At 39.7% G+C, this 24,188-nt stretch overlaps 2 protein-coding genes across 2 annotated transcripts; both read left to right on the top strand.

Annotated features, from left to right (window-relative positions):
* The first annotated feature begins 6,133 nt into the window (after window positions 1-6,133).
* Window positions 6,134-11,342, top strand: LOC309704358 (hsp90 co-chaperone Cdc37-like). Its single transcript, XM_082529457.1, has 8 exons — window positions 6,134-6,521; window positions 6,738-7,019; window positions 7,986-8,088; window positions 8,176-8,291; window positions 8,392-8,514; window positions 9,775-9,957; window positions 10,040-10,111; window positions 10,317-11,342. The coding sequence occupies exons 1-8, from the start codon at window positions 6,414-6,416 to the stop codon at window positions 10,467-10,469; spliced, it is 1,140 nt and encodes a 379-aa protein (XP_082385583.1). The 5' UTR covers window positions 6,134-6,413; the 3' UTR covers window positions 10,470-11,342.
* Window positions 11,343-14,468: 3,126 nt separating this feature from the next.
* On the top strand, window positions 14,469-23,723 carry tyk2 (tyrosine kinase 2). The gene is made up of 24 exons (XM_082530368.1): window positions 14,469-14,671; window positions 15,196-15,369; window positions 15,487-15,610; window positions 15,693-15,822; window positions 15,910-16,073; window positions 16,266-16,644; window positions 16,736-16,921; window positions 17,227-17,384; window positions 17,482-17,599; window positions 17,701-17,884; window positions 18,118-18,236; window positions 18,329-18,490; window positions 18,596-18,683; window positions 18,888-19,012; window positions 19,355-19,490; window positions 19,880-20,031; window positions 20,148-20,298; window positions 20,385-20,488; window positions 20,565-20,754; window positions 21,074-21,192; window positions 22,485-22,657; window positions 22,741-22,858; window positions 22,963-23,073; window positions 23,164-23,723. Exons 2-24 carry the CDS (start codon window positions 15,198-15,200, stop codon window positions 23,278-23,280), a joined length of 3,480 nt encoding a protein of 1,159 aa, XP_082386494.1. The 5' UTR covers window positions 14,469-14,671; window positions 15,196-15,197; the 3' UTR covers window positions 23,281-23,723.
* The last annotated feature ends 465 nt before the right edge of the window (window positions 23,724-24,188 follow it).

The raw sequence follows: 24,188 nt of genomic DNA, 5'->3' as shown, positions 1-24,188 counted from the left end.
GGCTCCTTTACCGTGAACTGCTGCATGATTGCAGAGCAGCGTGATGCAGCCGATCAGCCTGCAGCACTCCTGAGGAGTTATTTAAGCCATTGCTTTAATAGCCACCTTCAGCTCGTGTTTATTTTTGTGTTGGGTGTTTCTCAGCTTGACAATACCCTGCACAGCCTCTCTGTGGCAGGGCTGGGCAGTTACCCACCCCCACTCTACCGGATTCAGTTCTGGCAAGTTGACTGGCCAATTAAGCACATTAATAACCCAGGCAGCAAATCTGGTAGTAGTTTTGAGACTCTGGGCAGGATCTAAGTCCTGCTGAAAAAGGAAATAAGGTTTATCAGCAGGTGGAAGTATGAAGTGTTCTATAAGCTCTTGGTAGACAGCTGCACTGACATTGCACTTTATAAAACATGGTGAACCAACCACATCACAGACCTTGGATTCTGTGCCTCTCCACTCTTCCTCCACGCTCTAGGACTTTGATTTCCAAAACTAAAAAGTAAATCTGGTTCATCTCTGATTTAGGAAAAGTCAGTGTTTGCTCTTGATGCACTGGCACCACGCTCAGCCCATTCCTTTTCACCAATGACTTTCTCTGCCTTTCTCCCTTTGTGAACAGCGTCATTGATCGCTGTCTGGACAAGTGCCAAGTCAGCAGCCTTCCCCCATAATTGCGATTGCACGTGGCATGCCCAGGAGATGAACAGTATTCATGCTGTAATAACATTAATTTAATCAAACTTGTGAAAATAATCTAATATCTGAGACACTGATTTTCACAAGCTATAAAACACTCTAAATTAACCTAAAAAAAAGTTTATTTCACTGTGTTTGAAATTAATGCAGAATACATACGTGTTTACCTTTTTAAAGCTATACCAAAAAAACACAACTTTTCACAATATTCAAACAGCTGCCATTGCATCATTTTCCCTCTGTCACTGGGTCACTACGACTTCTCACCGCGAGATGGCGTGGTTATACTTCTACAGTCATTGATCTTAGGAGGTGATTGGTTGTTGAAGACTCACATGATCAAAACACTGCCTCGTAAGAGGATTTTTAAATAGAGAACTAGTATATGAGTGTTGATTTTAAAAATTTAGTGCCATCTGTGTGTGGATTTTATCATTTGGACCCCTGTCACGCGGTCACTGCGGCTTCTGACCACGAGATGACGCTGCTGTACTTCCTAAGAGGTGATTGGCTGTTGAAGAGTCACATGTTCAAAACACTGCTTAGTAAGGGGGGACTAGCATGAGCAGCTAACATTAGTTAGCTTTTTGAGACTAATTATTAGGTCCATGACAACTACTTAAAAGTGATAAAGGTGGGAGTCATTTCTTGGGTTCTTTCTTATGTTAAGTCCTCTTTGCATTTGCTCACAACAAAGAATGTCGTGTTCTCTTTCAGAAATGCCACAGAAGGATCCGTGCCAAAAGCAAGCATGTGCAATTCAGAAGTGTTTACAAGGTGCTTTAAGCGCTCACTTTGACGCAATTATATGTTGGTGAAGTGAACCTGAACTGTTGCCTAACTCTATCTCCCCCCTGCAGCTAATAAGTACGTGGAAAGCCTGTGCGAGAAGGAGATCGCGGAGATGCGGCGGTGCTGTCAAGTGCATGCGGGAAACTCCATTTGCTGCTCCGGGTTCAAAGACTCAAAACCCGCAGAGAGCAAAAGTAGCGAATAGTTCCATGTTACATGTATTCATGCAAGTCATAATTCTGCATTGTATTAGTATAACATGACAGTGGAGTTTGCTGAGTTGTTGCATATTTATTTGTCTGTCTGCTACCATCCGTTTGTAAATTTAAATAGTGTTTTCTCACAGCAGACATTTTGAGATTGCAGAGAGCCTCATAATCACTCATCCCCCTGGGGCTAAATGGCACACATCTGGCAGCCTCACAAAGCTGAACAATGCAAGCTGTCTAATGTATTTAAATATTATATCGTGTGGTTCTGTCCACACCCAATGTATTTCTCATGCCTAGTATGAAATTTCAAGTATGTGTGTGGCAAGGAGTTTTATTCTAATTATAGTAATAAAGATTTTTTTAAATTAAGAATTTCCCTGGAAATCGAGACTAACTTGTTATTCATATCTCAGCCTACAGCAAACATCGTACAGTGGATAGCTTTTAGGGGTGTAGAGGAGAACATGGCAGAAAGACAAAGTTTAATGCTAGCTGGGTAGACAAGGATGAGGCTCTAACAATTGTTTTTTCCTTCTGGTAAAGAAATAAAATGTTTGCACTTTGAATGAAACAATTGGGTTATACTTTTTAAATTAGGAGCATCATTCACCACTCATGCAATGATTAGGACAAGAAAGTCATTACAATTTAAGATTTGTTGATTGATTCATGTTGTCAAACATTTTCTTTATGGAAGCAGGTAAAAGTGGAGGTGTGAAATTAATAATACTCTGGTAGATTTGTGGCTTTCAGTTAATTCAACAACCTTATTGACTACATAATTGTAATTAGAACTACATAATGCCCTGGGTAGATTTTATTCCTAGGTGTGTTGTTTTCACCTTCCATTCTGCTGGGTCGATTCTGGCCCTCGGGCCAGAACTGGGTCAGCCACACCTCCTCAATGACTTAAAACTTTTAGTCCCTGGTGTTATGGGCCCCAGGGGTCCAGGCCCATCCAAAAAGGTCAGTGCACCCCCTCAGCTGAATTCTACTGGCATAGTTTTGGAGGCAGGCACTGTGGCAACTCATAAAGAGAGAAGCAAAAAGAATAATTTTAGTAAAATTAAATCCTTCAGTTTGGTAATGAAGGAGATCTAAATCATTGATAAGCTATTACAGTAAAAACCAAGCTCATGTTACTTATTTGATTAATAGTAGCTTAGTGACTAGGAAGTAATCTCAGTAGTGTGACTCAGGAGGACACTGATTTTTGGAGCGAATGGGCCTGTGCAAGTCAAACAATGGGAAGAGCCCCCATATGACTCTTTGGAACAACAAAAATGTCATTTTTTCGACTTGTGTAGTTTGTTATAGGTGGTGTGGATATTCTTGTGGTTTAAAGTTGCTTGTTTGTTCTTGCATTTGTTGTGTACTTTTAAAGGTGGCCCAGCTGCCCCCATATTTGCAAGGGGTCATTACAGCGAGTAGCACCAGATTTCTGATTTGTCAGGCCCTTCTTGACACAACATCAGATGGGTTGAAACAGGGACCTTTTGCTTGTTGGGTGAATGTGTAAAACTCTACACTATGGAGTGTATAGGTTATTATTATACGGGACTCCCTCTTTCTGTAACATTTTAAATATACCTTTAACCTTTTATTTTTAGCTATGCATCTTATTTTACCCTCTGTTTTTAAAGTGTAAGTGCAAATGTGCACACAATGTATAGGATAAATGTACCTAAATGTCTCTGAAGATGTAACTCATGCCTAATATTTTTTAGGCGTGGTCTGAATATTTGTGAATCCAGGCCTTGGATTATTTTAACACTGACACCCTGGTTGTACCTGTTAGACCCAGACAAACTACATTGTTAAGGATTTCCTTAGTACATGAGCTCCACATTCTCTGCATGGGAGTCATTGCCATCTTGAGCAGCTGTAAACGGTTGCTCAGGCTCATTTTACACTTTGAAACCTTGCCTCCTTTTGTCAAAACTCTAAACAAGTAAATTCACACAACTTCTGGCAAATCTTACTAACTCATCAACACAGTTTTGCACGTTCTCAAAACCACGGAGTGTTGTCAGATCACACAGGGAACCATTGAGAATAATCACACCACACATGGTACATTGCACAATACGCCTAGGACGAAAAATGTAAACAGCTTTCAAAACATGTAACTCAAGTCTTTCCGGCCTCGTGTGGCCATCTTGCATGTAAAAAAAAAAATTTGAATAAAAAATAGATCCCTCCTAACACACACGCACACACATACTGCCATCCACTCCTCAGCTTCCCTTTTATTTACCAAGACATCATTGTGGCAACAGAGGATCTGCTGAGAAACCAGTTTTATTCTCATCTAACATAATTATAAAAAATTAGAAACCATAAAACTGGAGTCTGGGAAAAATGTGAAACACTTTAATGAGTACATAATTGTGAGAAAAGAAAATCACCTACTTCACACTTCTGCTGTTTCTTTTTATATGGGTTATCAATTCGTGCACAAAAATATGATAATATAAATGCTTGAATATTTTTTGGGAATGACTGTTCTTCATCTTATTCTTCCTCCTGTGCCTCACATAATTTCCACCACCCTTTGAGCCATCTTAGCAGGCCAAAGTGGCTTTATATCTTATATCTAGATTTTAAGAAATGACATCTGTGCTGTAATTGTGATTAATGTCTGCTTGCGGTTCTTGACGTACGAATGCAAGTGAATCACTGTGCAGAAATTAGTTTCTTAAGGCTTTAAGCTTTAGTCTCTTAACTTATAGCTTTAATAGAATTATACATGTAAAAGTAAAGAGTGTTGATAAAGGTTTATACATTCAGACCAATCAAATGTATAGCCAAAGACATATATACGGCAATAAAATAAGAAAAAAATCAAGAAATGCAGGCTTTCGATCTTTTGATATAGCGATGTTGAATGTTTTCAGTTCATATGTTCAACAGGTTGGATGCCAGTTAGAAAAGAATGAGGAATCCTGGATTAAGTTGGATGAAGTGGTGGAGAGTGGCAACTGAAGCAGCGTTCAATGGATATGTAGGTTAAAAGTTGGTCAGAGGTTTTGGGTTAAGGAAAGAAATGTGAAAGCACTGATGGTAGTGGGTCGAGAAGAGGGTGGCATAAGAATGGAGCAAGCAAACATGTTGAAGATGTAATCTGAAAGAGACAGGAACCTGCTCAGTAGTTTCAGGGGAGAATGGAACTGGGCAGTATTAGATGGTAGTCTGTAAGATGAGTCTGGACATCAAAAAGAGGAAGCAATTGAAGGCAGAGATAATTACTGAATGGTGGAGGTTGAGGAAGGAAGAATGCTGTGCAGAGTTCAGGGAAGAGTTGAGGCCAGCTCATGGTAATAGTGAGGAGTCATCAGATGACTGGGAAAGTACAGCTGTAGTGGTGAGGGAAACTGACAAGAACATATTTCATACTTAATGTCGAAATGAAAAAATACGGGAAAGCATTCAAAGGAAGTTAGCAAAGACAAGGTAATATAGTAAGGGAAATAAAGAATGTAGATATGAGTACTGTTAAGCAAGGTCTACAGCAAAGGAAAAGGCTTATAGTGAGATGCATCTGAGAATGGACATTGAGAAAGGAGAAAAAGACTTCTTCTATCAGCTAGGCAGAGCCCTCAACCTTGAAAGGATGTGCAGCAGTTCAGGGTGATTAATGATAAAGACAGAAATGTACTAACAAGTAAAGGGGGCTTGGAAGGTGGAAGGAGTACTTTGAGGAGCTGATTAATGTGAAAAATGAGTGGGTGAGGGAGGATGCATGAAGGACAGGAGGACAGTTGGTGAATCAGGAAGTGCAAGGGATTCGGAAGGAGAAAGTGAGGGCAGGTGTGGTGAGGAAGAGTGAAAAGTGGCTAGTATAGATGGTTTCTCTATACCTGTTGGAGATGAGCAGTGGACTTTTTACCCAGATTGTTTACCTGCACCAATATTCAAGAGTGAAGATGGTGTGCAGAATCGCAGTGCCTACAATAGATGAAGGTGAAAATAGATGGGCATGATTAGAGGAGGAATAATGATATAGAGAACACGTAATGTTGAAGATGGACCTAGTGGGCAGGAAGGAAAGAGGAAGACTACATAGAAGTTTAATAGATGTAGTGAAGAAGGACACGCAGATGGATGATGATGATGATGTTAGGGATAGGATGAGATGGAGACAGATGATTCCCTGTGGCAATCAGAAGATGTGGGGTTCCTATTTTTCATTAATTGAAGTCATTTTAAATTAAATTATTTAAGTCTCTATACTTTAGGTATTATAACATATTAAGACTAAACAAATACATAATTATTCTTTACCTTTACACTTCATTTTTGTTCCGACAAATTTAAAAAGATGACGTTTTGAAGAGAAGTTACAGCGAGTCATTTATTTTATTTTACTTTATTTTATTTTATTTATCTAGTCGAAGTACAAGGAAAGGAACAGCACTCTTGTGTTTCCGGCGTCGTCCTGTTGACGCAATGACGTCAAACGGAAATCTGTAGCTCCAATTCTTTCTAGAATTCTGTAGCACTCTCTAGCCCGCTGTCTTCAGGGATGTTCATCTGAGTTTGTCTACATCTAATACAGCAAGAAGCTCTTCTAAAGAAACAAATACGTATTTCTGCGCTGTGCGGCGATCTTGCGGTCTGTCCTTGTTTCAATCAAACTTGTTAGCTTCTCATAGCTCGCGAACTTAGCTGAAGCCTATTGTAAGCTAACGGTGTTAGCTTTGGGGTCTTGGTGTCAGGATGTCCAGGATAGATTACAGCGTGTGGGACCACATTGAGGTGTCGGACGATGAGGATGACATCCATCCAAACATCGACACACCCAGTCTCTTCAGATGGAGACACCAGGTATACCAACAAGCCATGCATGGTTACAATTAAGATGCTACACATGAAGTAAAAGTGATGCATATTTGACCTGAACTGTTAGCTGACCTCGTGTGTTTACTTTGGTTCTGTGTTCACTTTTAACATGAATATAGGAATGTTTAACTTTTTGCAACTAAATCCACATTTAGAAAAAAGAAAAAAACAAGTAGTAAAGATTTTATATTTTGACCTCAGGCTCGTGTGGAGCGGATGGAGGAATTTCAGAAGAAAGGTGAAGAACTAAACAAGGGACTGTCCGAGTGCAGACGCAAGCTGGCAGACACACAGAAGAAAATCAAGGAGCTAACCATTTCAACATCAGAGGATGCCAAAGCAGAGTTGAGCAAAGTCCAGGCTGAGGAGAAGAAAATGAAAAAAGAGGAACGGGATTGGGAGAGAAAGGTGGGAGACTACCAACGGGAGGAGAAGAAGATGCCGTGGAATGTAGACACGCTCAGCAAGGATGGGTTCAGCAAGGTGAGGTAGAGTAAGTGGAGCTTAAAAAGCACTACAGGTTTTACATCGCACATCATTTATTACACTCTTTTTTTTCTAAAGTATTTTCAGGAAAACAAACGCTAACAAAACTGTTGTCTTTTCTCCATATTTCATCTTTTAACTTCTGCAATTGTTTGTTTGAGCCTGACATCCAAGGGAAAAATTGGCCGAAAACATGATCACCACATGTCCCCCACAACAGAGCCATTAGATCCCCTCAAAAGTTCAACACCTTGTTCACCTTGCTTTATCATCCATTCAACTCGTATGCCACTGTGCCCATCTGTCCTGCTTTAGAATAAAATGTGTGAAAGGACATGGTACTTCAGATGTGGCATCAGCTGCCATCACCTGCACTGATCCTTGGCTCAAAGCTGGAAGTATCACCAGTTACTTAAGAGAAGACATTAGACTGAAGGAAATAGGGAAAGGGCACACATACAGAGTCGACTTTTCTGTTTCAACATTTACAGTTGATTTAGAGTTCTGTGTTGAATCTTTGCAGATCCTACAAAGTAACCTCCACAAGGATCCAATACTCTCGCCAGCATTCATGCTTGTGCGTAGTGTTAATTACCTGGTCCTGTCTCAGTGTTTTATATGCAGAGTTAGCCATGATGGAAACAAATAAAACCGTGAAACAGTTGCTGATAGATTGAGCAAGTATTAAAAAAAAGTAGCCAGAAATGCAGAGGAGGAATTGACAGTACTAAACAGGCCAATACAACTGTTGTTGTTACGACATACCTACAGTATAGATTCAATGTAGAAGTCTACATCTACTCTCATTCTTTGACTTTGTAACACATTGAAGTCTTTTCTTGCAATTTTCAGATATGGGTTTATTAATATTGACATCTCTAACTTGTATGCAATGACATTCTTTCTGTAGAACTCAGAGACATTGTCGTTAACGAGTCCATTCTTCCACTGTCCTTTTCATAGAGTATTGTTAATGTCAAACCTGAAACTGAAGAGACCGAAGAAGAGAAGGAGCAAAAGCACAAAACATTCGTGGAGAAATATGAGAAAGAGATCAAACATTTCGGTAAGCACTCGCATGCATCAGTATTTACTCTCGTTACAAGGTACTGGTGAGAGTAGAGATGCTTCTTCATTACTCTCGTTACTGCAGGCATGTTGCGACGTTGGGATGACAGCCAGAAGTACCTCTCTGACCATCCTCATCTGGTATGCGAAGAGACCGCCAACTACCTGGTGATCATGTGCATCGACCTTGAAGTTGAGGAGGTAAGTAATACAAACAGAGCTTGTTTGTCATGAATTCCTTCTGCACGTGACCATACTCCATCTAAATATTAAGCTGTAAAAACGCTTCTTCCTCCTGCAGAAACACGCATTGATGGAGCAAGTGGCTCATCAGACCATCGTCATGCAGTTCATTCTGGAGCTTGCCAAAAGCCTCAAAGTTGACCCCCGTGGATGCTTTCGCCAGTTTTTTGCAAAGATTAAGGTAACTAGTTTTAGTTTAGCTTCTATTAGTTTTAGTCTTTTTAATTATTATTGTATGGAAAGTAAATGTCAGAGTAAAGGTTTGGGAGCATCAGTACAGGCATTGCAATTTGGATTTGGATCTTATAACTTATTCAGTGACCTAAATATGGGGTGGAGTTCAGAGACCTGGTATTAAATTGAGCTCAAGGCTAAATTATTAAAGATGATGGCATTGGCATGGTTTGGTTCCAAGGTATTTAAGAAAACTGTTTCCTATTTGCATAAATGTTTCCGTGAACGTTTTACCTCACCACGTCTGTTTTATTTGTCTTTCTGAGTTTGTTAGCAAGTCAGGCAGAGAGCTCTTTCTTCCACACTTTGCAGTGGCATGCAAGCCAAGCTCCTGTTCTTATGGCAGGAGCTTAGAGAAGTTAAGGTTAAAAAGTTTGGTTACACTTTACTGGAGATTTACCTGGCAATGGTCACAACCACATATCCAAAAAGACTTGGCAGAAAAATGCAAGTTCTCAGACGACTAGCTTTAGTTTATCTTTGCCTAGGTTAGGTATTCACTGTTCACTAAAGTTTTACAGAGGGATGGATTTAGGTTGATTCTGTTCATCTTGATTCAAAGTTTTCTGTGGGACAAACGCTTCATCGGTCATCTGAGTGGTTAATTTGTCTATTAGTGATGAAACATTTCTTCCGCTGGCAAAGTTGCATCCAGATGAACAGATTCAGCTTTCTGGGATTTGCTTATTGTCGAAGATGTATTAAAAAATCCAGTCAAAAAAATTCTTTCTGTCTAAATTTTTGTATTAAAAGAAGTGGAGAACAGTAACATTGATCATCACCTGAACTCTGCAAATGTAGAGAACCGGTTCCTAACCTTTGACAGATTCCTCTGAGTTCACAATGTTGAATCCCGATCTGTCGTTATCCCCCTTGTTTTCAGAAACACAGTCTAACCTATAATCCTTCTGTTTTGAAAGCTTGACAGATGTATGCAAATGCAGGTTTACTTAACTAAACCGTTTTTTTCGTTGCTGTTTTTTTTTAGTTCATAATAATAATTTCGGTCTGGTGCACCAGGGGATTGTGGAGTGGTTTTATTTTGGGGTTTTTTGTTTTTGTTTTTGTTTTTTTGCATCTAGACCTGTTGTACAGGAACTAAATTTAGTCCTCAGTGTACAGTGCACAGTTTCCGTAAACGGTCTCTGACATGGGGAAACCCTCGTACTAATTGTGTGCATACGTGTGCATACATGTGCCTTATCAGACAGCAGATCAGCAGTACCAGGAAGCTTTCAATGATGAACTGGAGTCATTCAAGGAGCGCGTTCGGGGAAGGGCGAAGATCCGGATAGAAAAGGCTATGAAGGAATATGAGGAAGAGGAACGACAGAAGCGCATTGGACCTGGAGGGCTCGATCCCGTTGAAGTGTATGAGTCACTTCCAACTGTAAGTTTTCAGCATAATTGAGCACATTCCTTTGTTTTCGTTCTCTTGAATGGCGTTTCACAGATTGCATTGGTAATTGCAGGAGATGCAGAAATGCTTTGATGAGAAGGACATCCAAATGCTGCAAGAGGTTATTAGCAAAATGGATCCAACGGTAGGTTGTTTGGTGATGTCGTGCAGGTTTATTACTGTGAAGCACTTTTTTTATAATGTGAAAAGTGCTATATAAATAAATTGATTTGATTAGATTATAGTTTTTCTCATCGGAGTCTGTTTAAATGTAAAAATGTATGTATATCTTTTTTAAAACATCCTAGCTTTACTCGGTTCATAAATGTGATTCGTTCTACATGATTTAGGTGGCAAAGGCTCACATGAAGAGGTGCATAGACTCTGGGCTCTGGGTACCCAACGCCAAGGGAGACGACGGGGAAGAAAAAGGGGACGAAAAAGACGACGAGCCCACCTACGAAGAGATCCAACACGAGAAGGAAGAAGCCAAAAAGGAATGACCACATCTGAATTGTGATTTGTTTTTATTTTTTTGGCAAATGTTACCCCACTGTATTTCAACTTCACTATGTGTATGTTTAGTTTGCCAACCAATGACACAACTTCTCAAAAATATTTAGCTGACATTTAAGGGATTAGTGTTCACCTAACTCCACAGCAACATTACGTGAACAACTGCTGCCTGGAAAAGAAACTGCCGCTTGTGTGTGTGTGTGTCTTATTTGTTTGGATCTCACTGAAGTTTTGTTCTTTGAGTTATTCGTAGCGCAGACATGCGTTGGCTGCTTTGTTTGTGTTGGTCATGATGATTTTGTACTTTTCAAATTCCAATTTTTCTTTGAGATTTTTGGCTTGAGCAGCCAGTGTATTATTTTCCCAAATTGCATTTTCTACAAACTTACTAATCTAAACGTTCACTCCTTGAGACAAAGCGTTTGTGGTTGTTTTGAATGTATGGGTGAGATCAGAGAGGGCAAACAAAAGCAGATGAGACCTGTAGTGGTGTTAACCCTGATGACTTTGTTGTCATTTTTAGTACGTCACAAACATGAAGACGATGACTACAACTATCACGACTTTAAAAAACAAAGCTTTTCATTTCAGGACACACTGGCTGCACATACTGAAACTAATTTACAGCCTGACGAAAAGGAGTTAAAAGTTCCTCAGGTTTAGCATTTCGTTATGGGGGCAATTGACAGATCATATGTTCTAATAGTGAAATTTGCACAGTAGTGCGTGCCAGTTAGGCGTGTTTGGAATCTACATTCACTTTCTGTGCTGTCATTTTGAAGGTGATTAGTACTTGGGCTTTTGCATGATGTCAGAACTTGTTTTACAAATAAACTAATTGCAATGGCTTATAAAAGGCATTTTTGACTGTCTTGGACATTAATAAATGAAACTGCTCAATGGATATATGAGCAAACTATTAACCCCAACAAATATTTATTTTTCATTGAAAGCTAATTTTAAGCTTGGGCAAAAATAACTTGAATGAATACAGAATGCATTTCTTAAACAATGATTTCATTTTTTAAGGGAAAAGCCTACTAGGCCCCGTGAAAGCGAAATTGCCTGCTCTTGTTAAATGATGAGTTGATTGTGATTAACTGCATTTTTGGGGGGGGGCTGAGTTTCATTACTCCCTGACCTGTTGAATTGAGAGCTCCCTTATATAGAACCTGTCTGACAAACAGCAACACGTCATACCACGATGTGAAGAAACTTGAGAACAGATAAGAAGAAGTCATTGACACATATCAATCTGGAAAGGGTTACAAAACCATAAGGCTTTGGGACTCCAGCGAACAACAGTGATAGTCATTCCCACAAACCCACAAAGAAGTTCCCACAAAGAAGTGCAGGCCTCTCTTGTCTCAGCGAAGATCAAAGTTTATGATAAAAATGTTTTGTAGGTTTTTTTCCATATTTTTTGGACTGATTAAACAGAAGTCAAACATCTTGGAAGGCTTGTATTGATTTACATCTGGTGTAACTACATCAGGTGTATATAATGATGTAATTACATCAGTCAAAAAGTAGAATCTGCAATTAGTTTTTGGTAAAGTGACCTTTACATATCCTTTATTTATCCAAATAAAAAGCCTCAGTTGCATTAATAATATCTTTTTCTAAAGGATCGGCCCAAGAAGGCAGCAGAAATTGTCACAGGTATAACAGTTCTATAAAGATAGTTAAAGTGGGCAAAAAGGGCTGAATTGATTATAATATAGGTCCAATAAGAGAGAGCCATAAAGATACCTGCAAAATGAGTCAGTTCTTTATTTTATATACAACCCCATCATAAATCCTGTTGACTATAGCCTATTTACTAAAATCACATATGAAAAACAAAATAAAAATAAAAATCCAGCATTCTTGAAAGAAAAAAACATCAAACAAACTTGCTTTTTCCTTCCTGCACAATCTGCTGATTTCAGTTTGTGTGTGAGTTCAGTTTGTGCCGACCTCAGCCCAGCAGCCCGACGCAGGAAACCAAGGCAGTGATGACAAGTGCTGTGCAATACAGCAAATTTTTGTATCCAATACCAAGTAAATACAGGGTTTCCTATAACAATACCAATACTGAAACCTTTAACTTATAAATGCAACTTATATGGTGGGGGGAAGTTTGTCATATCTTATGACTTATTAGATGACTCATCATCAGTTCACAAATTCTCAACATATTTTAATGACCACTAAATCACTGTGATTTAAGATGTCGGCTTCTTGTTATAAATGTGTTCTTTAAATAAAACATTTCATACTGTATGTTGGAGGGATATTTTTTATTTCCAAAAAAACAAAAAATACTGAAGTTAGTGGATAAATTCAGTATGTTTTGATCTGATGCTAATACCAGCATTGGCATGAATACTATGGTACTTGGGTCGATCCCCTCTGATGAGCAGATGAGCAGCAGATGTAATGGCCACAGGAGGACTGGGGGGCCATCACAAAGAAGTTAATTATTTTGGCAGATGTTTACTTTGCGCAAGACACATGGGTAGATAGTTGCACAGTGTTTTTCAACTTAAAACACTTAATAAATCAGTTAATAGACTTTTATTTCAGTTGTGTTTTGAGGTCTTGTGTAGAGCTGTATTTCAAGCTTTCAAAGAAAGCTTTAATGCCACATCAAGAAGTTTAGGCATGCCATTATGATGTTCCTAAATCGTGGGTGTCAAACTTCAGTCCTCGAAGGCCAGCATCCTGCTTGTTTTTGAGATATCCCTGCCCTACCTGCTGCTATTACCTGGATCAGGTGTGTTTTGCCAATAAGAAGCTACAAGGGCAGGTTAGCTGGAAAACAAGCAGGACAGCGATCCTTAAGGCCTGGAGTTTGACACCTGCATCCTAAATGATCTGATGTGTGATTTTCACCTTCAAAACATGAGAGCTGACTAATTAGGTCTAAACCAATACTTTTAGCAAGCACAAGTTGATTTGTTTATTTGGATGTTTTTGATTCAGTCTTAGAGAGATGCCAGTGAAGGAAATATTCATCCCAGGTTTCCAGGGAAAGATTTTCCAAAACATTAAACTTTAAAATATACATTGTTCCCATGTTAAAATGCAAAACAAGTGACTTAAACATATCAACAAAGTGTGTCTAATGAGAACATAAATCAACAATTAGGATATTGCACTTGGAAAAATGAGACATGGTTAGGCATAGGTTATGCCACCAAAAGGTATGCAGAGTTGTTATTGGATGTTTTAATGGAATAAAAGTGGCACAAGAGTTTGTTTAATATTGTTATAGGAATCATTTTTAGGTTAACATCTGTAAAACTGAAGCCCGGTATAGAGTGATAATATTTTTGCAGGTCCAGAACACCTGGCCCCTTGCGGTGTGGAGGAGCAACAGCTTTACTCAGAGTCCCTCCTGAATGACTGGGCCTACCTCTGACATAGAGCCCAGACACCCTGCAGAGTAAGCTCATTTTGGCCCCGTGATGTCATCCTTTAAGTCACTACCCAAAGCTCCTGGTCATTGGTGTGGGTGTAATAACAATAGCTAATAATAACTATTTTATTGCAGTACCACTTTCAACACACACAGTTTTCTATATCTTATTTAAGGTGTAATGAACTGAGAAAGATGGAAATTCCCTGCATTGTGGGACACCCTAATGAAAAAAACAAATCCTGTAAACGCCCCTGCTTAAAAAAAACAAAACAAAAAAAAACCCCAAATGAAATCAGGTAGAAAATACAATATTGACTTAATCTATGGACTATGAGTCTGGGAGAAAGATTTATTACTTTACACTTTTGGCTGTGCGGAAGGAGAAGTAAGATAATAGATGTATGCTTGTAATAATATCATAGGACAGATATTATTACAAGCATATATCTATTAAGAGTCTTTCCTCTACTTTGTTAGTCTGTTCCTTTCTTTGTCTTTGATTTACATTAAGCGGAACAGTTTAACGTTTTATTTTGAAAGGTACGTGCTAATGCGCACCCGCACGCTAGCGACGGAAGGAGTGGCCCTGCGTCTTGGTTTCGGGAAGCAGCGCGTTGCCGTCGTTGCTCACAGTTCGCGAGAACCCGAGAGTGTAGGCGGCGGTGGGGGAAATACGCTCGCAGAACTATGAAGCTTTAACTGTCAATCATATTGACGTGCTGAGGTGTCTTTTTTATGTTTTTTATTTTTAATGCGAAACTTTTAGAAGACGCTCGTCAAACGGTAAGATATTTTACTGTCGCACAGGTTGCTAAGTTTACAGCTCCGACTTGCTGTTGATATATTTCCTTGTTGTGGTGTCGCTTGATTTAGGCCTCGCGATAACGCGGTCAGTTTGCTTTTATATAACGTCAGATAGAAGGGAAAAAAGCAAACTTTTGTTGTACTGTGCGTCTCCGTATAGTTTAATCGGTGCCCTCGAATAGTTAGTAGCTTGACGTGATGTAAACAATACGTTATAAGGTGTAATCCCTGATAGGCCTATCGACATATTGATCGGGTTTTCTGACGTCATATTTGTTAAAGCATATTTTTCTTCTTTTCTTTTTGTTATTTGGTAAGCTATGAGGTTTGTTTGTTTGTTTGTTTGTTGTTTTAAAGACAGAAATGTATAATAAAAGCAATACATTTTATTTTAAAGAAGCTTTAAACTTACTCTTGTTTAGTATTTATGTATACCACAGCACGTTTATGTAGCTGATTTTCTTAAAGCTGTGGTCAAACTCCCGTTTGTCTGTGTGTGTCAGTAATGGGAGGGAGGTCCAGATCTTCAGGATCGTTTTCAGGCCTGAGTGAGCCTCCGAAGGATCAGGGCATCCATGTCTACCTTTTCTGGACAAAAGATGGGAAGAAATATTTGTCTCACACCACAGGAGAGGTCACAGCGGAGCAGCTGTGTATCTCTGCAGCAGAGACCATCGGTAAGAGGAAAAGGCTCCACCAAATGCACAGTCCAGAAATGAAAGTGTTTTCTCTTTTCATGTGGTATTTGAGCCTGCTAGTGGCAACAGTGTGTAACATCAGTGTTTCCTCCTCAGGGATAACGGCTCTGTGCCATTCACTGTTTGCGCTGTACAACCCAGAAAGACACTTTTGGTACAGCCCAAACCACATATTTAAGGCAGAGGAAAACCCGAGCCTTGTACTTCGCTACTGTATGAGGTGAGTCTGTGTTTGTTTAACACTGTACTTGTGACACAGATAACATACAGCGAGGATGTTGATATAGTCTTTTTGTATTTAGGTATTACTTTCGGAACTGGCATGGACTGAATGAAAACGAGCCCATGATGTGCCGCTATCCTCCCAAATCTGGTTCAAAACGGGGTTTCCCTTTACTTGACACAACTTCACTGGAGTATTTATTTTCCCAGGTTGTTTTGGGTTTTTTTTTTAATGGCATGCTTTTACACTCATAATGTTCCTGTCTTGACAATAATATAGTATCTTTTCCAAATCAGGCTAAGTATGAATTTGTGAATGAAGTGGTACAAATGGAATACGTCAAGACAGAGGAGGAGCAGACTCGCTTCAAAAATGAGAGTTTGGGAATGGCTGTGCTTCACCTCTCATACCAGGCAATTAAAACGGAATCAACTTTGCAAGATGTAGCTTCAAAAGTCAGGTATATACTTTGGCTTGATCACACCGCAATCCCTCCTTCCAAATAGTGTTTTAAGCTTTCATTCTTAAATGGCTTATAATATGTTTATATCTTGTACTGTTAATGTTATTTTCTGCTACTGTAACAAATGTCTTTTTAATCCAATCTAATCAGTAAGTTCAGATAATATCACTATACCTCTTTTTTTTTCAGCTTTCTAGACTGCGTTCCAAGATCTTTCGCCAAACACATTTCCAGAGACAACTTCCTGACTAAACTCAGGATCCAGCGAGTGTTTAAAGACTTTGTGCGGTCCTTCCAGCAGCACACAGTGGATCGGGGCAACCTGTGCACTGAGGAAATCATGTACAAGTACATCGCTACACTCGAGCACTTGGCACCGCGTTTTGGCACTGAGACTTTCCCCGTAACCCGCCTGGATCTGAGGGACGAAGATGACCGAAGTGGCTCGTGTTCCAGCACCACCCACGCCCAGTGTGGTTCAAAAGACAACTTCTGCGGCCCAATATCACATGAAATATCGGTGTCCGGTACTGAAGGGATTCAGTGGAGGAAGGTGTCTGCTCAAAGGGTCTGTATAGACACTGATGCTGGCATATTGTATATGTTGGTTGAGTGGCCTTTTGGGGTTTTTTTTTAATTTGTTCAATCTCTTTACCCAGGCACAGGCAAATAATTACATGGGGAATGGCTACATAAACTACATGAGAAAACCAAAACAGCACTCCAGCCAACCAGATGCAGACACACCCAATGACTGGACCTTCTTCAGCGAGTTCCCTGAAATAACTCACATAGCCATTACTGATTCTAATGTGTGCATCAGCACTCGAGACAATCTCTGTATGGTGAGACCACTTGTTTGTTTTTTAATGTAAAAGCTGCAATGCATTCACTTAATTGGTAAATGTCTTTGTAATGCATTAGTCCAGTGGATAAAGTGTTTTTAGTCATTCAACTAATTGCTCAGTCTTTTGAGGATGTTTTTATAGACAACACACTATACATTTCTGCCTAGATTCTATATGTGTTTGACTATAAAGCCTCTCGTTTTTGACTTTGCTTTGGGCAATTTATCCTGTTTTGAATTTGTATGTGTCAGTAGGTGGGAGCTCTGATTGTAAGGTAGTGGTGTTTCTGTATATGTATGTAGGAGGTTCAGATGATCTCCAGCCAGGAGGCCCATTCCTTCGTCTCCCTCCTAGATGGATACTACCGACTGACTGCAGACGCCCACCACTATCTTTGTCATGAAGTGGCTCCCCCAAGGGTAGTGTGGAGTGAAGCAAATCTACTGCATGGACCTATGCAGTGAGTTTTCTACCCTTATATACATGCACATTCAGACACAGAAAAGGCTATAAAGAAACATGGTGTGTTATGTCATAACTCCTGTGTGTTTTTCCAGTGATGAGTTTGTGCTGTCTAAGCTGAAAAAGGAGGCAGAGGATGAGGGAACATTCCTCGCTCGTTGGAGTGTTGTTGACTATAACTGCATCATCCTAGCTGTTCTAATCAAGAATCAGGTGAGTCAACACCCACCCTCTTATATGGAAGTAGTTGCAGTGTAATGATGGTCGAAAAATAAACCCGATACTTTCCCTGCACCTGTGTTTTGTGCATACAGGATGGTGTAACGCGAAGCCACAAGCAGTTTCGTGTTCACGTAAAGGATTCAATGCTCTGTCTGGAGGGCTTGGAACGACAGTTCCCCAGCATGAAGGAGCTCACCGATAGCCTCAAGTCGTTTGTCCTCAAGTCTGGTTCGGACAGCTTTACTGTCAAAAAATGCTGTTCGCCAAAATCAGGAGGTTTGTGTTCCTTGTTTTGCTCATGTATCCAATATTATGCCTCTAGAGTCCTGTTGAAGCCCCCTTTGAATTCAGCCTTGTTCACCTCTACTCAGTTTTTAAAATTAACTGTAATAGTTGCGCTAATGTTCCTACTTACTAATTGGGGTACTCGTATCCCTGTTTAGGAATTTAGGTGATATTTAGGTTTTTAATCAGAATTGACTGTGTCTGTTCTGCTGTGTGTGGTGCAGAGCTATCCAACCTTCTGGTGAGGAGACACAATGAATGCGATGTTCACGCCGAGCCCTTATCCCAAACCTACAAGACCCGTCTAATGTTCCCCCAAATCAAGGACAAAGATATCAAACAGGTGACAATGTCCACTCGCCACCTTCATAGTCATAGAGGATTAGTTGTCCTCTGTCCTGTAGCTGACTGTACGGGTGTTTTATTTTGGAGCAGGAGCAGCATTTGGGTCGCGGCACCAGAACTAACATCTACTCAGGACGGCTGTTAACGCAGGAAAGAGAGGAAAGTGATAATGACGAGTTCAACAACAACTCTCACCGAGGCCACCGAGTCGTTCTTAAGATTCTGGACCAAACCCATGAAGATATTGCTCTGGTAAGCTGTTTGAAACTCACTCAAAAAATGACACTTTACTATGCTGAATGTAAACGGTTGTTATGATCTTGTCTGTTCTGACGTTTACGTTTTCACTCCTCTTAGTTGTTTTTCGAAACCGCAAGTCTCATGTGCCAGGTATCCCACCGTCACCTGGTGTTTGTATATGGCGTGTCTGTCAAAGGATCTGAAAGTAAGAGACGTAGCACTGTTCATCCTCACTTCCTCATTGTTATTTCCCCATCACACACATCAGTGTATACAGTCAAATTTCTGATTTTAGTACTAAGAAAACCATGTTGCATATGCAAAATCACCCTAACCATGTTCTATTTTTACGTTTTGCTCGTGCGTATATCATGAACCAAACCTCTCAGACTTGTTCCTGTCTTTGCAGACATCATGGTGGAGGAATTTGTGGATTTCGGGCCTTTGGATGTCTTCCTTCGCAGAGAAAAGAATGTGTCTGCTGGGTGGAAATTCATTGTTGCAAAACAGCTTGCCAGTGCCCTCGACTATCTTGTGCGTTCTAATCCTTATTTTTGACACTGATTATATTTCAGTAAATCTAATTGATTTCAGTGAAGTTTTTTATCCAGTGTTACTCTAAGAAATAAGCTGCTGCAGACCCATGTGTAAAATGATTGAACAAAAGAAACAAGTAGTAGTTCTTTCTTACTGCATGCCATGTTTTGATTTTGAGATGCTGCTATCAGGCAGGAAGTGAAGTAAATGTCATATCACAGCAAAGTGTAAGATAAGTGCTCCAAGTAATTTTTTTGCCTATTGACTAATAGCAGTAACAGTTTGTGTTATTTTTAAGAACACTCTGCTTGACCAACGGTGCTATTTTCCTTATTCTAGGAAACCAACGGGTTGGTTCATGGAAATGTCTGTGCCAAGAACATCCTTTTGGTGAAAAATGGTCTAGAACCTAACACTACTCCTTTCATCAAGCTGAGTGACCCAGGAATTGCTCTGAGTGTTCTTTCACGGGAAGGTCCGTACCACCACCTCGCTTCAGTTTATGTGTTATGTGTCTCTATACACGGTCAGCTTCAAGAGTGTTCTAATTTATGTACTTTGCAATCAGATTTAGAAACAGGAAATCTCTAATCTCTTCTCGTGAACCATTTCCTGCTGTCTTGCAGGTTTGGTTTAAAATATGTTGTTCAAGTGTGTCAAAAATAAAAAGTCGAGATGAGAGTTGCACGAAAGTAAAACAAAACTCTTCGTTATTTGTTTTGCACTTGCTGATGTTGAATACCAACTTTATAGATGCTTCTGTGTTTGTCACCATCTATTTAGTTCAGTTAGGAGGAGTTCTCCTTCAGATAAGCCAGAATAAATATCCTACACTAACTTGTGTTATTATTTTGTGCCATGCAGAGCGCCTGGAACGTATCCCATGGATTGCCCCTGAGTGCATTGACAGTGGTTCAAACATAGGCAGCCATGCTGACCAGTGGAGCTTTGGCGTAACGATGCTTGAGATCTACAACAACGGTGATCTTCCCTTCAACTTCAACACATTGTCCGAGGTAGGCATGTACTACAGCTCGGGCTTTTACTCCTCTTTCAACAACCCAAAGTATCACATCACATATTATTCTTCTGAATTGTAATCTTAACACTTGAGTCTCCCCACCCCAACCAGAAAGAGCGCTTTTATCAGCAAAAGGGCCACTTAGCTGAACCATCTTCCCCAGAGTTGGCCAGGTTCATCAACATGTGTTTGACCTATGAGCCTGAGGAGAGGCCGTCATTCCGCAAGGTGCACAGAGAACTCATAGAACTCATGAGGAAAGGTCAGTGTTTGCTCGATTACTTTATCTCCTTTTTTAAAACTCTGTTGCAGTTCATTCAATAAACAAGTGTGTGTTTCTTCATCCAGGTTTTGTCATTCAGTCTGTTATGCCTTCCAGTGAAGCTTCAGCTAACACAGACCCCACTGTGTTCCATAAACGCTACCTGAAGCAAGTGCGGATCTTAGGAGAGGTTAGTACCACACAGCAGTAGTTTGCTTTTCGTTGTATTAGCTGGAGTAATCATCTCCTCATTCTTCTGTTTATAGGGTCACTTTGGAAAGGTGACTCTGTACTTGTATGACCCAGCCAATGACGGGAAGGGAGAGCAGGTGGCTGTGAAGTCTTTGAAGCAAGAAAACGACAAAATTTCTGACGGCTGGATGAAGGAGATTGAAATCCTGAAATCTCTTTATCACAGCAACATTGTGAAATACAAGGGCTGTTGCACAGAACTGGGTGAGTCCTCGCTTTCCTTTCTGTCTGCTTAAATATCTGTTTGAGCCATATGTCAACAGAGTCTGCATGTGTAAATGAGTGTGCAGTACAGCTCTTGTAACCTGCGGGGCTCAGTGGATCATTCAGCAAATTGATTTTTGGTCCCTGCTGTTCTTCTGTAAATATTGGAAATCCATTTGAAGTGCACCACTATTTGTGTTGTATGTCAATATTTTGAGCTTTTAACACACATCATGCTGAGCAGCACAGCAAAGCACCAGAATAAGAACAGGTTTTCTTGTCAGGAAGAGAAATTCACTTTTGCATTGTCCATTGACAGGAGGGCAAGTCGTCCAACTAATAATGGAGTACCTTCCTCTGGGGAGTCTGAAAGACTACCTCCCCAAACGTAACCTTCCGCCGTCTCATTGTCTCATGTTTGCTCAGCAGATCTGTCAGGTGAGTTGTGGTGGTTTAATATTTTGTGCTAGCGCTGTATTACTTGTAAACACCATATGTGTCTATCCGTACAGCCCAACATTTGAATGAGTTACTGTACATACTTCTTTTTTCATAAATTAACATGACTTTTTTTATTATTATTACACTTGTTACTGTTTTTTTTTTTTTTTTTTTAAATGTCTAGACCCTTTTGGCCTTGAATCTGAGCTGGTCTGCTTTTACTTGAGTGGTCGTGACTTCCGCTCCTAGCTTCAGCTAAACTTTCATATTTTCTGGTGTGAAAACTGCTGAGATGTCAGCTTGTATTCTTCTCTGTTCTGAAGAGAGTCTCTGTTTTTCTGTTTGCTTTTGTGCAGCATACAGTGTAACAGCCTGAAGGAGATAATCCATCACATTAAGCTTTAATTCCATTTTACAGCACTCTGTTTTTGTGTGTGTGTTTTGTCATTAATTCATTCTGTCTGAAATAAGTAGTTTGATTGCATTGGCATTATGTTATGCTGTGTTTTCTCTCAGTAACCTGGGAAATGTCCTCCAGGAAATAATCATTCAACACCCAGAACCATAATTTCATAGCAGCCTTGGAAAAAATAGCCAATTTCTGATTGAATTTATTGTTGATAATAAAGTAATATTAGTTTTGATTAAGGGCTCTTGATGGGAAGCTTGATTTTTAAAAAGTGTAAAATATTGCAGAAGATTAAGAACAGGGCTCTGCGAGGCTCTTTTGTGAAATTATTTTGATCTAACATGTTTCAGCGACGGTTCTAGGGTGTAGATGGGTGTGGAGGCATAGTTATCACATTAATGGTCTCTGTTATGGCATGCAAAGTTGTCAGCAAACAAAGATACAGTTGAGTCTGCGGGGAATGCAATTTGCTTTGCAGGTTTCTGGTTGTAGATGAAAGTATTGGATAAACTGACATTTAGACCTGGTGATGGTGTTTAATGGAAAATATTCATCTAATGATTCTTTACCACAGGAGTAATGCACATGCTCAATTTTAATGGCAGCATATTTAATAGATAATTAGATTGCTTGCTCAGAGCCATAAATTTAATCCTTAATATTGCTAGAAGAAGATTTCAGTGATCACCACACACAGATCTGTAAAAATAGCTTTTCTGACCTGTTTTTATCTGAATTGCTGTTGCAGACTGATTGACAGGCATGAAGGAGTTACTCTCCGTAGGGACACGTTTTTTTGCTTTTTACCGTGGTTAAAATAGCAGCTGTTTTTGAAATAAAAATGGCATCCATCTTTTTATTCCTGTTATTTTCTTTTAAGGGGATGAATTACTTGCACTCAAAGCGATACGTCCATCGCGATCTGGCTGCCCGTAATGTCTTGGTGGAAAATGACAGTCTGGTAAAGATTGGAGACTTTGGCCTGACGAAGTACATCCCTGAGGGTGAGATCTACTACCGTGTCCGTGAGGATGGAGACAGTCCAGTGTTCTGGTCAGTTTACGCACTTAGACTTGTCACTCATTGTGTTGTTGTGTGACTTTGTCCTCTAAATTACATTTTTAAAAATTTTGTAGGTATGCCATCGAGTGCTTGAAAGAGAGTAAATTTTCCTTCTCCTCTGATGTTTGGTCCTTTGGAGTTACACTGTATGAGATCCTGACCCGCTGTGACCGTCGCCAAAGCCCTCCAGATGTATGTCATCACCGGCCTCTTTTTCAAGTATTTCTTTACTGAACCGGCCTTATCGATCAATCTCTGTGTGAATTACACAATCTGTTCTTATGTATCTTTTGCAGAAGTTCTTTGAAATGATGAAGGAAGCTCAAGGACAGATGACTGTGGTGATACTGATAAAACTGTTGGAACAAGGGTTGCGATTGCCTTGCCCTAAGGACAGCCCACATGAGGTAAGCTCAGAAGCCCATAAATCAAGTTCAGTACTTTTTGGCATTATGAATGGTATAGGTTTTTTTCATGATTACTTGTTTTTTGAACAGGTGAAGATATTAATGGAGCGGTGTTGGAGTGCAGATCCTTCAGAACGGCCAGATTTTGAGTCCCTAATTAAAAAGTTTCAGAGCCTACGCCAAGCATACTGGCAGTCCTTTTCATAGTCTCAGATATGCTGATTTGCTGACGGGGACTATGTGGAAATCCATTTGACTACAAGTCATCGCTTTGCTACAATGGCAACCATATATTAAGGGGAGCCAGTAATGTGTTTCTTGCCTCTATTAAGAGATATATTTGCAACCTTTTCATAATAAAAGCACACTGCTATCCTCTTATATGTGATGTTAACACAGTAATGAATTTTATGGGCAAAAACTTCATGTTTGTCAAGAGTTAATGGTTTGCATATATCACAGTGAGTATTAACAGTTTGTGTACGGTTGAGGGATACTGTATTTCATTTTGTTTAGTTATTGTACATTTTTGACTGTTTAATTTTATAAACTTTAAATGAATAATTCAGAATCTAATAAACAATTTTCCACAAGCTATTTTATTAAAGCCTGAAATAGACTGATGACTCCATCAGTGGGTCTACGTGTTACCTGGTTTTCACTCATTTTTTACTATTCCACAACACTATCAGTGATATGTACTTGTAATGCTTTTATTTTAAGGGGTTGCTTTTGAAATTCATATGGAGAATTTCATTGATACCAGTCTCAGGGCTCACGCTCATGGTCACAGGGGCTTTCCTTCCAAAACACTCATGCCTCTTTGTTTCCACACATCTGCTTTCTCTTTGGTGCATGACTGCCTGTTATTTGCCGTTACTCTTAAAACTGTCAAAACACAAATGCATAAATGATCATACCAGAGCTTTACTCATTAAAGCTTTTTCAGAATCATTAAACACAAAGTCCAATCTTATTTTGAATTTATAAAAACTCTTAGGGCTTTCAAAATGGCACCTCTTAAGTATAGAGCTGTTAACTGCAAACACAATGGGGATATGCTACAAGAGATCAGAAGAGACAATGTGTAAAGTCACAGGGAAGTAAACTTCAGA

The sequence above is a fragment of the Aulonocara stuartgranti genome (genome assembly GCF_965226115.1).
Source record: "Aulonocara stuartgranti genome assembly, chromosome: 4".
NCBI classification, from domain to species: Eukaryota; Metazoa; Chordata; class Actinopteri; order Cichliformes; family Cichlidae; genus Aulonocara; species Aulonocara stuartgranti.
Note: the sequence above shows the minus strand (reverse complement) of the source record. Positions and strands in the feature narration are given on the sequence as shown.

What these genes read in the sequence shown, in the direction of transcription:
- LOC309704358 (XM_082529457.1), top strand. Translation starts at nt 6,414, where the DNA reads ATGTCCAGGATAGATTACAGCGTGTGGGACCACATTGAGGTGTCGGAC. An exon ending in TCGACCTTGAAGTTGAGGAG is followed by an intron (nt 8,292 to 8,391) that starts GTAAGTAATACA and finishes TTCCTCCTGCAG; the next exon opens with AAACACGCATTGATGGAGCA. An exon ending in AGTTTTTTGCAAAGATTAAG is followed by an intron (nt 8,515 to 9,774) that starts GTAACTAGTTTT and finishes GTGCCTTATCAG; the next exon opens with ACAGCAGATCAGCAGTACCA.
- tyk2 (XM_082530368.1), top strand. Translation starts at nt 15,198, where the DNA reads ATGGGAGGGAGGTCCAGATCTTCAGGATCGTTTTCAGGCCTGAGTGAG. An exon ending in CTCTGCAGCAGAGACCATCG is followed by an intron (nt 15,370 to 15,486) that starts GTAAGAGGAAAA and finishes TTTCCTCCTCAG; the next exon opens with GGATAACGGCTCTGTGCCAT. An exon ending in TGGAGTATTTATTTTCCCAG is followed by an intron (nt 15,823 to 15,909) that starts GTTGTTTTGGGT and finishes TTTCCAAATCAG; the next exon opens with GCTAAGTATGAATTTGTGAA.